The sequence below is a fragment of the Canis lupus genome, chromosome 6, assembly GCF_003254725.2.
Source record: "Canis lupus dingo isolate Sandy chromosome 6, ASM325472v2, whole genome shotgun sequence".
Lineage (NCBI taxonomy): Eukaryota > Metazoa > Chordata > Mammalia > Carnivora > Canidae > Canis > Canis lupus.
In genome coordinates, this window is record NC_064248.1 from 26,090,568 (window position 1) to 26,108,387 (window position 17,820).

Here is a 17,820-nt window from a genome sequence, read left to right on the forward strand (position 1 = left end):
ATCATTGAAATTTTATCATTGTGTGCATGTGTACAGTATTGAGCTATCATGAGAATTTGGTTCTATTTTAAATTATTGCACTATAAATTTACTCAAAATGAGTAAATACTGTCTCTTAAGGAACTTATCTAGAAATGTTGATCTTTTTTGTTGTAAAAGGGAATTAGGAAAGTTTCTGTTTTTAAACCACTTAAGTCAATCTGATTAAAGTGTGTTTAGTATAAACTCTGAGAAGAAAAAGATACAGTTTGCATAGACCTTGTGGGTGTAAAGTGGCTTAAGTGATGATTTTGTACTGTTTCATAACTTTCTTAAACTTAAGACTAAATACCTTTTTTCCTCTTATTTTTTTTTTTTTTTAAGTAATTCCCTACACCCAGTGTGGGGCTTGAACTCATAACCCAGAGATCAAGAATTGCATACTCCACCAGCTAAGCAAGCCAGGTGCCCCAAGGCTAAGTACTTTTAAATACCTCAACATATTTCTTGCTGCCTTTGAGCACAGTGGGAGCAGTGTTTCCCAGTTGATTTCCATTTGCTACTATGTTTCAGTAACTACCAAAACTGTCTTCCTTAATGAATTTTCCTATGGTTAGAAGAAGAGTGTGGTTATTTTGAAAAGTAGCTTCCTTTCCCAGCTAACTGAATTAGGAGACCATATCTTTTCAGATTTTTCTATGAGACCTTTCTATTTATTTATATTTTAAGTAATAGGAAGTGGTTATTTCAAGATCACCCCTAAAGCAGAGGTCCCAGTGATTAAGTAGTAGGGTTTACCATAAATATTTACGTCTGATTACAGGTAGGATGTTTCATTACCATTATACCCCAGGAGACATAAGGAACTAGGTCTTATAGGTGTTATGGGGGATTAGAGTCCATTTAACAGTCCACCTGTTGGGACATCTGGGTGGTTCAGCAGTTGAGCATCTGCCTTTGGCTCAGGGCGTGATCCCGGATATGGGATCAACTCCCACATTGAGCTCCTCACATGGAGCCTGCTTCTCCCTCTGCCTATGTCTCTGCCCCTCTCTCTGTCTCTCATGAATAAATCAATAAAATCTTAAAAAAAAAAAAAAAAGTCCACCTGGTGTCTTAGTATAATGTTATAAAGTTAGAACCAAGATTTTTTTTAGATTATTCTCTAAGGTTTATTTATTTAGTAAAGATTTTATTTTATTTATTTATTTTTTAAAGATTTTTTTATTCATGAGACACACACACACACACAGAGAGAGAGAGAGAGAGAGAGAGAGAGAGAGAGAGGCAGAGACACAGGCAGAGGGAGAAGCAGGCTGCAGGGAGCCTGATGTGGGACTCTATCCCTGGTCTCCAGGATCAGGCCCTGGGCTGAAGGTGGCGCTAAACCACTGCACCACTGGGGCTGCCCAGGTTTATTTATTTTTTAAGAGGGTTGGGTAGGGGTCATGTGTATAATTTGAGAATGCACTAAAGATATTTGTTAGTTTTTTCCTCCTTTTAAGAATCACTAGCGTGGAATACGTAATCCAGAAAGAGTCTTCCGTATTTGTCATCATATTTAAGGCTGTTACGTGTTAAGGAGTGCAGGGTAGAATATTGCTCTTTTGATACCCTAAAATCATGACTGCCCAAGATTCGTAGGGTGTATCATACCATTGTGGCAATAGTGCCTAACTTGATAATAGTTTTCTTTAAAAGTACTTATTTCTAAATTGCGTAATATTTGTTTTTTTCTTAATGTGTTACAAGTGATTTTTGGCAACCACATCGTTTTTCTTTACCAGTGTCAACCTATAAAAAAAAGTTGTAATGATATTTCCCTGTGACACAGTACATTTATTTTTGAAAGCAACTATAGTGTGTTTTAGGATTATTTTTATTTATTTGACGATTTTACTTATTCATTCATGAGAGACAGAGAGAGACATAGGCAGAGGGAGAAGCAGGCTCCCTGTGGGGACCCCAATGGGAACTTGATCCCAGGACCCTGGGGTCATGCCCTGGGCTGAAGGCGGTGCTAAACCACTGAGCCACCTGGGCTGCCCCCTGTTTTAGGATTATTTTTAAAGGGAAGATTTAAGGGGCTCCTGGGTGGCTCAGACGGTTAAACATCTGCCTTTGGCCCAGGTCATGATCTCAGGGTGCTGGGATTGAGCCCCACGTCTGGGACTTCTCATTTTCCCTCTCTTCCCTGTTAATGAGTATGCATGCTCTCTCTCTCTTGCTCTCTTTCTCTCTCTCTGCCTGAAATAAATTAAATGTTTAAAAAAATAGAAGATCTAAAATATGTAATTGTTGGAGAATTTCAACAAGCCTGTCAGTCCTTTGGGGATATGCTTGGGTCTACTAGAGGAACTTTATCTGAATAACTCTACAGTCAGTATTTGCCTGTTTTCAGGACTTTTAAAAGATGGTTACATACATTTTTATACTGATAAAACACTCTGCCTTTTCCTCGATGATAAAGTCCCAGTCTGGTTTCAAGACTACTCCTTTTGGGATTTCTTTAGTTTTTAGGTGTTAGTGATTCTTCGCTAACTAACCTTCTCTGTCTTAACAGGCCATGTTTGGCATTTAACTGGAGAGCCTTCAGGGTTGTGGGTGAAGGAGTGGGCAGGTTTCTCTGTAGATTTTCAGTCTTTGTCCTTCCTCTGCTGAGGAGGTCATGGAGTAAGAGATTTCCTTCCAGTCTTGGCAGTTTCCCAGGCTGAATGGGATGTTTCTAAAGTACTTCCAGGACTTGCTGACAAAAGAGGAAGATAAGCAATACAAATGGGAGCTGAAGCAGGGTTTCTTTTTAAGGCAGTCAGCTAGCTTGGGTTAAAAATAAAGGCCAGGAGAAAGTGAGTCAAATTAACATGGTGCCTTAGATTCATGAGCCTTTAGTGAACTGTTTAGCATAACCCAATTATTTCTGTTAAATACTGAACCTGAATTCACATTTGTGTTGGAGATTAAAAGTATACCAGGTTTTATAACTGCAAATATTCTTAGCACCAGGTAAGATAAGAATTTATGCTAGATAATGTACAGAACCTTGGAATACTTTAATTAGCAGTGGATTTTCTCATGTCTCTGTCTCAGCCAGTGATTTTCTGATTTTATCAGAGTTAGTGGTTTTGAATTTTTCTAAAAATTTTTTGTACTGTCTCAGTGGTCAGTTATTAAGAATTTAGCCACAATTTTGAAAGGTATTGGGGATCCCTGGGTGGTGCAGCAGTTTGGCGCCTGCCTTTGGCCCAGGGCGCGATCCTGGAGACCCGGGATCGAGTCCCACGTCGGGCTCCCGGGGCATGGAGCCTGCTTCTCCCTCTGCCTGTGTCTCTGCCTCTCTCTCTCTCTCTCTCTCTCTCTCTCTCTCTCTCTCACTGTGTGCCTATCATAAATAAATAAAAAAAAAAATTAGAAAGGTATCAAAATGGGTAGGCGATAAAATATTAAGAATTTATAGTTTTTTTCTTTCTTAGTAAAGTGTTATAGGGACTATTTTAGATGTTTCTCAGGCATTGATAGAGTGAATTGCTATTTTGCTAGATATTTAGAATTTGTTACTGTTAATGTCAGTAATAGTTATCTTTTACTGATATGAGAGCTGTTTTGTTTCTGTATCTTGGCTAGGTAAATCCTTTCTGAGCTTTAAGTTCCAGTTCTTAGGTGTGATTAATCAATTCAGACACTAACGGGTCTTTGGTTTCATTGTGCACAGTGAACTTAAAGCTGGTGCCACATGTTGCCTTTCTATTTAGAATAGTTAAATATGGGATCCCTGGGTGGCGCAGCAGTTTAGCGCCTGCCTTTGGCCCAGGGCGCGATTCTGGAGACCCGGGATCGAATCCCACGTCAGACTCCCGGTGCATGGAGCCTGCTTCTCCCTTTGCCTCTCTCTCTCTCTCTCTCTCTCTCTGTGTGACTATCATAAAAAAATTAAAAAAAAAAGAATAGTTAAATATAGTAAACAATATAAGACCTAAAATACTGAAGTATTAATTAGTAAAAACAAATCAAGTCTTTTATCTATTATACCTTTACTGTAAAGATGTTTCTTTATTTTTATTTTTTATTTTATTTATTTTTTTTATTTATGATAGTCACACAGAGAGAGAGGCAGAGACACAGGCAGAGGGAGAAGCAGGCTCCATGCCCCGGGAGCCCGACGTGGGACTCGATCCCGGGTCTCCAGGATCACGCCCTGGGCCAAAGGCAGGCGCCAAACCGCTGCGCCACCCAGGGATCCCAAGATGTTTCTTTAAAGTCAGATTTATTGAGGTTTCATTTACATGGTATATAGTTCTTTGAGTTTTGACAAATGCATGTAATGTTGTAAACATGACCACTTCAGCAAGCTATAGAATAGTTCAATCATCCCAAAACGTTTCCTTGTGCCCCTTTATAGTCATCATCTACTCTCAGCCTTTGATAACCTCTGGTCTTTTTTTCCTTATAATTTGATCTTTTCAAGAATGCCATAGATTTTTTTTCTTTAAATATATATATTTTAAGTATTCTCTACACCCAACATGGGGTTCAAATTCACAACCCCAAGATCAGGAGTTGCACATTCCATAATTGAGCCACCCAGGTGCCTCAAGAATGTCCTAAATTAAAAAAAAATTGTGGTAAAATGCACATAAAGTTTATCATTTTACAATTCAGTGTACCAAGTACAGTTGACCCTTAAACAGTGTAGAGGTTGAGATGCTGACACCCCCCCTTCTCCCCCCCCGTTGATAACTTTTGACTTCCCTGAAACTTAACTACTAACAGCTAGCTGTTAAACGGAAGCCTTACGATAGTTAACACGTATTTGTGTGTTATATGCGTTATTTACTATATTCTTACAATAAGCTAGAGAAGAGAAAAATGTTAAAATTATAAGGAAGAGAAAGTATGTTTACATTACTGTACTGTGTGTCCTCATATAAATGGACTAGTGCAGTTCAAATCTGTGTTGTTCAAGAGTCAACTGTAAATTCATGATGTTGCACAACCATCACCACTATCTAGTTCCAGAACTTTTCATCACCCCAAACAGAAACCAAGTACCCTTTAAGTAGTCCCTTACTGTTCTCCCCTCCTCTCACCCCCTGGCAACCGTAAATCTACTTTCTCTATGGATTTGCCTATTCTGTATATTTTATATAAATGGAATCATATAATATGTAGCCTTTTGTTTCTAGCCTCTTTCACTTAGCATAAAGTTTCAAGCTTCATCCATGTATGGCAGGTATCAGTACTCATTCCTTTTTATGGAATCTTAATTTGGAATTCATAATCTTTCATTGTATGGATATATACCACATTTGGTTTATCCATTCATTCTTTGGACATTTGGGTTTCCACCCTTACTTTATTGTGAATAGTGTCGTGAACATTCACAAATTTTTGTGAGCAGACCTGCTGTCAGCTCTTTTGGGCATATACCTAGTGGATTTGCTGGGTCAAATGGTAATTTTTGTTTGTTTGACTTGAATTGCCAAATTTTTCTTTTCTTTTTAAATATTTTATTTATTTATTTGAGAGAGAGAGCACGAGCACGAGTGGGGGGGGGCGGGGGACAGGCTCCCTAGCCAGCAGTGAGCCCAATGTGGGACTCTATCCCAGGACTCTGGGATCATGACCTGAGCTGAAGGTGGACGCTTAACTGACTGAAGCACTCAGGTGCTTCTTGCCAAATTCTCAAGTGTTTGTACCATTTTACATTCCCATCAGTTATTGAGGGTTCCATTTTTTCAGTATATTTGCAACACTTTTTTTTTTTTTTTTAAATTATGGCTATCCTAAGTGGGTGTGATTTCTCATTGTGGTTTTGATTTACATTTTCTTGGTCATAATTATGTTGAGCAGTTTTTTATGTGCTCATCGGCCATTTGTAGATCTTTGGAGAAATATTGCTGTTCAAATATTTAAGCTCTTTTAAAAATTGGATTGTGTATCTTTTTGTTGAATTATAGGAGTTTTTATTTTGGGTACTAGACTCTTGTAAGGTACATGATTTGCAAATATTTTTGCTGATTTTGTGAGTTGTCTTTTCACTCTCTTGATAGTACCCTTTGAAATGCAACAAAAGGGGCGGCCCGGGTGGTTCAGTGGTTTAGCGGTTTAGCCCTGCCTTCAGCCCAGGGCCTGATCCTGGAGATCCCGGATCTAGTCCCATGTCAGGCTCCCTGCATGGAGCCTGCTACTCCTTCTGCCTGTGTCTCTGCCTCTTTCTCTCCATCTCTCTCTCTCTCTCTCTCTGTCTCTCATGAATAAATAAAATCTTTTTTTTTAAACATTTTTTTAAAAATTTATTTATTTACGATAGTCACACTCAGAGAGAGAGAGAGAGGCAGAGACACAGGCAGAGAGAGAAGCAGGCTCCATGCACCGGGAGCCTGACGTGGGATTCGATCCCGGGTCTCCAGGATCGCGCCCTGAGCCAAAGGCAGGCGCCAAACCGCTGCGCCACCCAGGGATCCCTAAAATCTTTAAAAAATAAAAAAAATGAAATGCAACAAAAATATATGACTTTAAAATGCATTATTTTTATAAAATAAAAATTCAGAATTTAAGTGTATTGTTGAGGCAGCCCTTTCTAATTTTGGTGGCTTTTCTGTGTTCATAAAAGTTACTTTTTAAAAAAAGATCTTATTTATTTGTTTGAGAAAGAGAGTAAGAGACAGACTTCCTGCTGAGCAGGGAGCCTGATAGCCTGGCTTCATTCCAGGACCCCAAGGTCATGACTGGAACCAAAGGCAGATGCTTAACCAATTGAGCTACCCAGGTGCCCCATAAAAGTTACTCCTAAGATCATATGCATAGGTCAAATTTTAGTTATTGAAGTTTAACTTAGAAGACTAATTTTTACTTATTTTAAGTAATTGTAATAGAGTTTGAACGAAGATCATCATCTAATCTGTATCCCTCCGCTCTCTATGCTGGAACCACTATGCTGTTCTTTTCCCTATGAAAGTTGTGTGGTATAAGATCGTATCCTCTGCTAACATCTCAAACAAGTGGGGAAATTGAAGCTAGTATATAACTACTAAGTGCAAACTAGTTTGGTACACATTTTGAGAGTTTGAGGAAGGAGCTGAATAATGGGAGGTTTTTTTTTTTTTCCCTGAAATCAGAGAGCATTTTACACTCCTAGTTGAAACTTCTGACTTTACACTTCTGTTCTTTTAGATTATAAATTCTTAACAAGATTGGAACCATCTTAGTTCACCTTTTGGAGACATTAGTTCTTAGTTAATGCTTTTGTAGTAAATGATCAATAAAATATTGATTTGAATAGAATGCTTAGGAAGTGTGTGTTGAAGAAAAGTTAGTGTTGATTTTGGTGAGGAAACTGTATTCCACAGTTGAGAGAAAGGCCTCAGTTAGGAGAATGGGTGATCAGTTAGTCAACAGGTAACTTATATGCCATCTAGGCAATGGGAGTGTGTGATAGGCAACATTGGTAGTCCCCTGCCCTTTTGGTATTTACGGTCTCGTGGCAGAAAACAGTTAAATAAGCTTTTCAAATGGTAAGAGCTGGGATGCCTGCGTGGCTTAGTGGTTGAGCATCTGCCTTTTGCTCAGAGCATGATCCTGGAGTTCTGGAATCGAGTCCCACATCAGGCTTCCTGCACGGAGCCTGCTTCTCCCTCTGCCTGTGTCTCTGCCTCTCTATCTCTCTGTGTCTCTCATGAATAAATATATAAAATCTTTTTAAAAAATGATGTAAGAGCTAAAGAAACTATTATGTTCTCTGGTAGCACATATATAGCAGGGACTATTGGCCTGACTCAGGGGAGTCAGAAAATTTTCAAAGGAAAGCTGAAGCTTGGAGGATAAAGAGAAATTAGCTAGGTTCAGCAAGGTTTGAGGACAAAGCCATTCCAGGCAGGCTGGCTGAGCAAGATGATTCTTCCTGTGGCAATGAAAGATTAGGATGGATGGTGCATAGAGTGTAAAAGGAGTGATTGGTAGAGATTTAGCTATAAAGGGAAGGAAGGTACATAGGATGATAAGGGCAGTGAGAGGATATCAGATTTGTGTTTTATGACACTAATGTTGCATGTGGAGGAGAGATGGGATAGAGATGAGGATTAGAAGTGGAAACATACTGCCTGACTGTTCAAGTAGTGCTGTTTATTAGAAAGTAGTGGTTAGATGATGACATCATTTATTAAAATGGGAATTCCAGGAGGAAAGGAGCCAATTGTTATGTTTGAGGCATTAGAATATTGAGATTGTTTAATTTTATACAGCTGGGTACATAGGTATAGACCTCAGAGTAGATATCAATGATGGAGGGCTAGACTTAGGAGTTGATGCCATGCAGGTGGCAAATATTGCCATTGGCATGGATTGAGTGGGAGAGTACAAAGTGAGATGTATAGAGGGCCTAGGGTCAGGCTTTGGGAAACTTCAAGATTTTGGGGTTTGGTAGAGGAGGCTGAGCAAGCCCTCAAAGGTTCCTAAGAAAGTAGAACCAGGTAGGAAGAAATACAGAGTTTAACATCCCATAAGCCAAAGGAAGAGAAGAATCTGGTTACTTTGACTTCTCAGGATCTCAGCACAGAGGATTATTGTGAGAATTTTATTTCTTTTTTCTTTTTTCTTTTTTAAAAGATTTTATTTATCTATTCATGAGAGAGGCAGAAAGACAGGCAGAGACATAGGCAGAGGGAGAAGCAGGCTCCCGGCAAGGAGCCCGATGAGGAATTTGATCCTCAATCTCGGGATCACACCCTGAGCCAAAGGCAGACACCCGGCTGCTGAGCCACCCAGGCGTCCCTGTGAGAATTTTAAAAGGAGGTTTTCATTCAGCCTACCTCATTCCTCTGCAAGGTACCTTTGTACAAGGCACAATGTGCTTAACTCTACGTAGCCCTGTGAAAGCTGCTGAGAAGATGAGTAAGATAAAGCCTAAAATATGTCTTGAATTTAGCAACCTGGAGCTACATAGTTGGTTTTGCAGAAAGTAATGGGGCAGAAGTTGTATCAGTGTGGATTGAGGAGCTAGTAGAGGTGAAGAAACAGGGTGGGGAGTAGGGGACAACTCTTTTGTTTGCAGAGAGCGAAGGCAGATTGTTTGGTGGAGGGTCATGCGGGATTGATGGAGTTTTTCTCTTTGTTTTCTAATATTTTTTAAAATAATGTTTTTGTATTTTTATTTTTTTAAGATTTTATTTATTTATTCGTGATGAGAGACAGAGAGAGAGAGGCAGAGACATAGGCAGAGGGAGAAGCAGGCTCCATGCAGGGAGCCCGATGTAGGACTTGATCCCAGGACTCCAGGATCATGCCTGAGCCACCCAGGCATCCCTGTTTTTGTATTTTTAAATGAGAGACATCAACATTTTACATGTGTAAAGAGAAGATTCAGTTCAATGGGAAAGTAGAAAAGGATATTTGCAAAGTTAAGAGAAGGTGGAAGTAGATGGAATCCCAATCAAGGCCTAGAATTGGTTGCAGACGTGTGATGGTATTTTTTTTTTCTTGGTGAAGTAGAATGTGAAAAGGTCTGTGTGTGTGTAGGGGGTTTAAGAGAATATTTTGGAATCTGAAGAGAATGGGGCAGGTTTGGATAATGCTTGTAAGAGAATGGGAGATGAACATTGGAGGATTGGGGGATGTGGTGCTTACTTATGAATGATGGGTAATTGATAATAGGGTTTGTCCAAGGTTGGAGTTCTAACAGATTTGTGTGAGGAAAATACTAAAAGAGCTTAAGGGGATTGGCAAGAGTGTTATTGAAAAGATAGACCATGAACTCTAAGCTGAAAGAAGGAAGTGAAGAAGGACTTCATTTGGACTGGGAAAAAGTAGACAGTTACTGGAATTAAAGTTGCTTAAAAAAAAAAAACAACTTTAGAGTGGTATTAAGAGAGAAAGTGTCAAAAGTAAGTTATTAGTGAACATTGAGCAAGATGAACTGAAAATTATGGAATTTTAGGGACAAGTAGGCCACAAGTGGCAGCTCCAACTTCAGCAGGAACAGTTTCATTGGAGTGCTGATGGTGGAATCCAGGTTAGTGAATTGAAAGTGAGCTAAGATGAGGAAGGTAAATTTTTTCCAAGCGTTTTGGCTGTGAAGAGTCTAGACAATGAAAATTAGAAGGAAAAAGGCCGTTAAAATTTTGCTTTTTTTTTTTTTTTTTGAGTATGCCTTAATGTGGGGCTTGAACTCATGACCTCAAGATCTAGAGTTGCATTCTTTAGTGACTGAGTCCCCAAGATTTTGACTTTTGTTGTTGTTTTCCTTTAACAACAACAAAAGACTCAAGGGTTGCTAAGTGATGAGCAGTAGGAAAGCGGGAAATCCACAGCATACCTCAGAAAATAGGGGGAATGTATAGATTCAGAGGGCTGCTGTAGCTGGGACATTTACTTGTTCCATTATGTGAGGGTGATGGGAAGAAAGGCTGTGTGTGAACATGTAGATGAATCTGTGGATTTACTGGAAGGAAGTTGGCAGGCACTAGTGGAGTGCTGAAGAACTTGAAAGTTAAACAGAACTGAATGAGTTCTTGCTCTGCCTTTTACTAGATGTATAGCACTCGGTCATCATTATGGAAACTTAACACATCTGTGAGATGGTCATTTATTATCTTTAATGATCATAATAGGATTATGTTGAAGATGAGATGAAATACTAAATATATGTAAACAGCTTGGCTAAGTTGCTTACCAGATGTGGTTAGAGCTCAAAACTGTTAGCCTTTTTTTTTTTTTTTTTTTTTTAAGATTTTATTTATTTATTCACGAGAGGCAGAGAGAGAGGCAGAGACATGGCAGAGGGAGAAGCAGGCTTCATACAAGGAGCCTGATGTGGGACTCCATCCCGGGACTCCAGGATCACGCCCTGAACCAAAGGCAAGCACTTAACCGGGCTTAACCGCTGAGCTACCCAGGCGTCCCTAAAACTGTTAGCCTTTATTATTGAGAGTGCTGTTAGAAGAATGGCTTGCATTTCTCATGAAGTAGGAATGTGTAAGCTCGTGTACGAAGAGCTGGGGAAAGGAGGAAGGCGCAGAAAGTTTGCAAACTGTTTTGGTAAGGAGAGAACCCTATCTAGGGCAACACAGGCAGTATTGAAGACCCCGTTGTAGTCTGAGAAGTTCCTGGAGTGGTATGTTGACTAGTCTTTACCACTGAGGACAATTGTGCACATGAAGCAAAGCTTAAAATCTGATGTAGTACCCTCCTAGAGTTGCTTTGTGTGTCCTTTCTGATTAATTTGGTTAGAGGGTCAATAAATATTGTTTGAGATTCCTTGGAAGGAAAATTATACTGAAGTCACATTTTTACTGTGTTTCCTAAAGATGTTATTAAAAAACAAAATTCATAATCTTTAAAATCTTGGGTTAGAGCATATTCAGTGATTTTAAATGCAGATGCAGGGTTACAGGGAGCATGATCCATAAGACCAACCTTACTTGATACCACTTGCAAGTACAGGGGTCCCCAAGGCTACTCTTAGGTTGCATAAGTCACCAGAAGGACTTACTGACCTCAATGAAAGCTGTTCTACTTGTGGTTACAGTTTATTACAGCTAAAAGATGCAGATTAAAATCAGCTACTGATAAAGGCCCATCCAGCAGAGTCCAGGAAAATTTTGAATGTGGAGCTTCCAATTGTAGTTTCCTATTGAAGTCATGAACACAGTATTACTCTTGTAGTGTTGATGTGTGACAGACAGTATGCATGGAATATTACCAACCGTGGAAGCTCATCCTAGCATTGGTGTCTAGAGTTTTTTATTGGGACTCCATGATCGACTGCCCACATGCATAAACTTAATTTCCAGCCCTTCTGGAGGTTGAGCTGGTTCTTGTGACTTAAAGCCCCCTCACCCTCATAAATCACATTGTTTTACTTTCTGGCGTGGCTCAAAGCCCCCAGGTGAACAAGGACACTTTTATTAGGCATGACATTCCAAGACTTTAAAGATTACTTGCCAGAAGCTGAGGGTAAAGGCCAGACCTCCTTTGGTCATGGCAAAATTATTTACAATTTTGCAAAAGTAGTTAAATGTATTTTCATATTTTGAGTCTACATTGCTATATAGTTGAGTTTGATTAGTGATTGAAAATCAGTAACAAAGAACCCATAAATAATTAAGATTTGGTATTATATACACTTCATACTTGTAGCTAAGGAAGTTTCATCAAGAAATTGTATTAACTTAAAAAAATTATATTAACTTAATATTTCAGTGTTGCAAAACTGATGTAAGCTCATAATTTTGGCATGATGGTTCAGTTCTGTTTTACTAAATTTGAACTCATTGTTTTCTCTTGTGGGAAGAGTTTCAAATAATGAAGTCCGTGAACCTCCCAAATGAATTTTTTAGCCATAGACTCATATTTTAGTGCAGAGATTCACCTTTTCTTCTATTCCTCATGAAAGCGCTATCAGAATCCAGGTGAGTAACAGGCATCATAGGGATAACGTTGAACTTATTTCTAAGATAAATCATTTTCAAGTGGTATTAACTGTCAGTAATGAAAAACTCACAGCATATTCTACAACTACTTTATGACAGTGACACTATTTTTGCGCACCATTGCTTTAGAGAATAAATGCATTCCCACCTCATTGGCTTTAGTGCAAATCTCATCTCCTGGTTGATATCCATTACAAATTAGATTTCACTGTGAGAGCAAAATCCCTTAATAAGCCTAGTTAAAAACAACTTGAAGCAATATGATGCTTATTTCAGTGGCACCACTAGGTGTGGTGTTTGCATCAAGTCATTTTGGGGTGCTTTATGGAAATGCTTCCTTATAGGGAATTCCCTGACTTCATACTTCCAGAGTGGTGCTTTTTTTTTTTTTTTTTTTTTTTTTGGTTGCTTTTTAGTGCTTACAAGAACTGGATGAAACCACATGTAGCCAGGAGGTACTATCCCCTAGCACATGGTGGATTGTTGATGAGAGGTCTGAGGATTTGGGTCATTCAAATAAATGACTTCTCAGATTTATTATGTTTTCTGTATACTGAGAATAGGTAACTAAATGAGCGGTAACTATATTTGCATGTGATTTGTATGTTATAGTTAACATTTAAATTCTCTTAGGTACTAAAAAGTTTTTTGGTTGCCACCTTAAGCCTCTCTATCTTCAAAGGCACAGAGTGGCTTTCCATCTCAATTTTTGCTTCAACATATGAACCCTAGAGGGCCATAGTACAACTAAAAGTACCTAACCCATGAATGATATTTGCTTCATGTTTGAACAACAAATGTTTTAACCCACTGTCTTCACTAATATTGTAACTACTGTCTTACAGATTGACTTGATGCAAAACATCACAAAGGCTCCATATTATACAGTATGCGATTTTTGAGGTATGAGCTTTAGAAACTTACCTCTCATGTGGCATGTACATCAGGCTTTAACTTCACTTTAATCATTTGGGGGAAATTTATGCATTTCTTATTTTTCTCTCTCTCTCCATAATATTTTTAGAGTATTAAAGGGGTTGTGGAGGTATTTTTGATCCTTGCTAGTGTGTGTGATTCTTAGTTTTAACAGATACATTTTCTCTTATCACTAAACTGAGACACTAATTCTGGCAGATGAGAGAGTTTTTTCAGCCCTTATAACTGGCTTAACATTTATACCTGCCTTTTTGAGTTCAAATCTATTTTGTGCCTTTGCCTCATTTTAAGTGCTAATTTCCGTTCGTTAAGTTTTCTGTTTATTGGACTGGGCGGTGGTGTTGGTGCTAACAACCTGATACTGACTTTTTTTTTTTTTGAGACCTAAGCAGTCTTGATATTAAAAAAAGCAAGATTTCATTTAAATGTTGAACCATTTTGTGCTTTTGATTATAGTCTGTACTTCAGACTACCTATAACCTGAATTCTGGTTGGAAATGATCAGTTTGTTTTTAAAGAACTTGGTAACTAGTGAGTTTTTAGACAGCTCTGAGACAGTAGTTCTAACCCCAGTGATTTTTTTGTGATATTTCTGAAAACCCAAACTCAGGGGGAAAAAAAACCTTGGTGTTCATAACTCATGGTATTTTAAAACCTGTATTTTTTTTTTTTTTAAGATTTTATTTACTCACTCATGAGAGACACAGACACACACACACACACACACACACACACACACACAGGCAGAGGGAGAAGCAGGCTCCATGTAGGGAGCCTGCCGTGGGACTCGATTCCGGGTCTCCAGGATCAGGCCCTGGGCTGAAGGCGGTGCTAAACTGCTGAGTCACCCGGGCTGCCCCAAAACCTGTATTTCTAATAAACTGGGAACTTGTTCCCATTCTTTTTTTCCAGTTTAGTTTGAAATGAAATGCTTCATAGGTAGAAATGGATTTGTTGGTAGGAGATACTTAATTTCTTCATTGAAGAACTTAAAATCAGCTGCTGTATATTGGGTATGAAAGCTTGTTTTGATTGTATTCCTATGCTCTTGAACTGCTTATATATTTGTTAGACTGGAAATCTTGAGTTTAGTATTATGGTCTTATTAACTTTTTAAAAAAGATTTATTTATATGAGTGCACTGAGAGGAAGGGTAGAGGGAGAGGGAATCTTAAGCAGACTCTGCCCTGAATGCAGAGCTGAAAATGAGGCTCAATCTCATGTCCTGAGATCAGGACTTGAGCTGAAACCAAGAGTCGGATGCTTAACCGAGTGTGCCATCCAGGCGCCCCAGAGTCTTAGTAACTTTGAGCATACCCTGTAAGCTAAGTATTTCTTAAGAATTTATTATCTTATTAAGTCTCACTACAACTGTACATGTGAGATAGGTATTATCCCCATTTTATGCAGAAAACAACTGAGGCTTGGAGATTTAAGTATCTTGTGCAAAGTACCACTTAATCTTTTTGGTGGTAGAGCTGGGATTTGAGCCCAGATATATTTTTTTTTAACCCATATTCTCTGCTGCCTTATGTTTACTGCCTTGTCACCAGAAAAATGATACAAATACTTAATTCTTAGTAGTAAAGGTAGCATATTGATATATATAAACATAATTTAAACAGGAAATTCAAGATGTTTAAATGTTGGTAGATTTTCATTAATCTTGTATCCATTCATTTGCTAGTGGTTTACTTATCTAGGTTGTGTTAGGTGTCCTACATAAACACAAGTTCAAAATCTCTCAGAAAAGCTCTTATTAAGCTCTCTTTTATTTTTTAGTTCCCTTTCAGAAGGTATGGTATATTATGGTTTATTGTAGGTGCGCATTTAATGTGCTATTTTTAGAAATATGAGAGATGTCCTTACATTCATTTTAAAAAGCTCTCATGTTCTATTTAGTGTTAATGATATTTAAATGCTTATAGATTTAGTATGCTTAGAAAAAAATTCCCGTACATTTTTTTCTTAAAATTCCATAAATTATATTTTTTCATCTATTGGAAATACTGAGTTTTATTGACAAGTGAACCTTATATGTTTGAAGGAGATATTTTATTATAGAGCCTTAGTTATTTTTGTATGCTAGGGTCATGGAATTTTACTAAGTTTCCATTTGAGAGCCTTTAGGAATAATTTAGACTTGTACCACTTAACCAAGTTTAATTGGACCTATTGTTTGCATTTTATATTAATAGTAGTTTCAGTAAGTATAGATTGGGTTGTCTGAGTTTATGCCAGATTTCATCTTTAATATTTTTGTGGGTAGGGCAAAGAAAAATGATAAATTGAAATATATACACAAACATTGAAGGTATATTTATTTATTTATGATTTTATTTATTCATGAGACACAGAGAGAGAGAGGCAGAGACATAGGCAGAGGGAGAAGCAGGCTCCATGCAGAGAGCCTGATATGGGACTTGATCCCAGAACCCCGGGATCACACCCTGAGCTGAAGGCTGATGCTTTTTTTTTTTTTTTTTAATTTATTCATGATAGACATAGGGGGAGAAAGAGGCAGAGACACAGGCAGAGGGAGAAACAGGCTCCATGCAGGGAGCCTGATGTGGGACTTGATCCCGGGACTCCAGGATCACACCCTGGGCCAAAGGCAGGTGCTAAACCACTGAGCCACGCAGGGATCCTGAAGGCTGATGCTTAACCACTGAGCCACACAGGCATCCCTGAAGCCATTTTTATATAAGAGGGAGGAGCCATAAGGGTCAAGGAACAGGCTAGTTTCTGCTCTTGCCAGTGTGTTCCAGTTTCCCAAATGGTTGTGGGTTCAGAAGATGTTTTTAGTACATACCATAAAAGTGCTTTTTTTCAGAAGGTTGTTCCTTTCAGAATAGTATCAATAGGACAGGAGCTTTTTCTTGGTATTTTTCATATGCTGCTGGAGTGTTGTCTTATTTCTTCATGCTTTATGTTTGATGGTTGGAAGACTAAGACTTGTGGGAAATTATGAAACTCAGCTCCTTGTTGTACTGATGAGGACACTGAATCGTAGAGCTGATCCTTAGATGAGAATAAGGACTAATTTTGCCCTGGTGCTGCACCACTTGTTTATTAGTGGCCAAGTATCAGGGATTATTCTCCACAGTACTTGACTTTTAAAAAGATGATGGAAAAAAAATTAAAAAAAAAAAGATGATGGACTGCAACCTTCAATCAGCATTATTGGATTCTTGATATTTTATTTTTCTCAATTTTTATAATTTTAATTGATAGTCTCTACAGTTAAGGAATCTTCAATGAAGTCTCCAGTACATTAAAATAATCTTACTTTCCAGCTAAGTGTTTTTATAACCTATCAAGCTTGCTTTCAAATATCATTCTGTAATTTACTTTCCCACCAAATAATCAAGTTAGGAATTCAGATGAGAGAGAGAGAGAATGCCACATTGCCCCTGCCTCATATGTTACCAGTGCTTTTCATTTTTATGACTGGGAAGACTGTAATTTTCCACTGACTAACCACTCCTTTGAGGACAACTGAGGAAGAGTGATTTCATTTTATCAAATCATGTGAAGAGAATCCTGGACCAGGGTAACCAACTGTCTTAGTTTGCCTTGGACTGAAGGGGGTTCCATGGACATGGGATTTTCATTGCTAAAATTTGTTAACTCTTGAACACAGCAGGATGAGTTGGTCACTCTGATCCTGGTAGCTATCTATATTTCTGAATGAGTCTAATGAATAGAAGGGGGTGAAAGGCTGGCATTTCATTCATTGACAGTCCCTTCCCTGTTGACTTATTAGTAATTGCAGTGCTTATTTGTAGTAGTAATGATTTAAAAATTAGAGTGGTACGAGAGGCTTGAATAAAAGATTGATGATTTGGGTTTTGCAAATATTTGTTTAAAGTTTAATTTTATACTTTTCTCTCTTTACAGAACTGATAGTGCATCAGCCGACCCAGATACTTTAAAATATTCTTCATCCAGAGATAGGGGTGGGTCATCTTCTTATGGACTGCAACCTTCAAATTCAGCTGTGGTGTCTCGGCAAAGGCACGATGATACCAGAGTCCACACTGACATACAGAATGACGAAAAGGGTATATATGCTTCCTTTGTTGTTAGAGGCATGTTTTTTTGTTTGTTTTTTTAACTACCAATCTTTCCCTTGCTTCCTCTTTCCCTTTCTTTCTCCCCTACTTCTCTCTTTCTATATGTTTAATAATATATTACATACAGTGCTGTTTTTGAAACTTCATAATAATTTTACACCCTTCATTAAAAAAAATTGTAAGTGTTCTTTTCATACATTATAATATAATAGGCAGTTTCCATGCCGCCTAAAATATCACAAAGGCTGAGGTCTCCCGATACGGTCTCTCCTCTAGACTTCTAAAGGTTTTAAAGTGCAAAATCTGACTTAAGTTTACATTTCTCTTATTTTCCATGGATGAACAAAATTAACAAAGTGATTTCAAAACAGGCAGCACAAGGGAAGAGTAGGAAAAGCAAAGGCTGG

General features: G+C 38.3%; 1 protein-coding gene across 1 annotated transcript in view; it reads left to right on the forward strand.

Annotated features, from left to right (window-relative positions):
• The window catches only part of SMG1 (SMG1 nonsense mediated mRNA decay associated PI3K related kinase), a 107,288-nt gene that overhangs the window by 12,818 nt on the left and 76,650 nt on the right, over positions 1 to 17,820 (forward strand). The window contains 1 exon segment of the mRNA XM_025416403.3: positions 17,238 to 17,401. Coding sequence (XP_025272188.1) covers positions 17,238 to 17,401 — 164 coding nt within the window.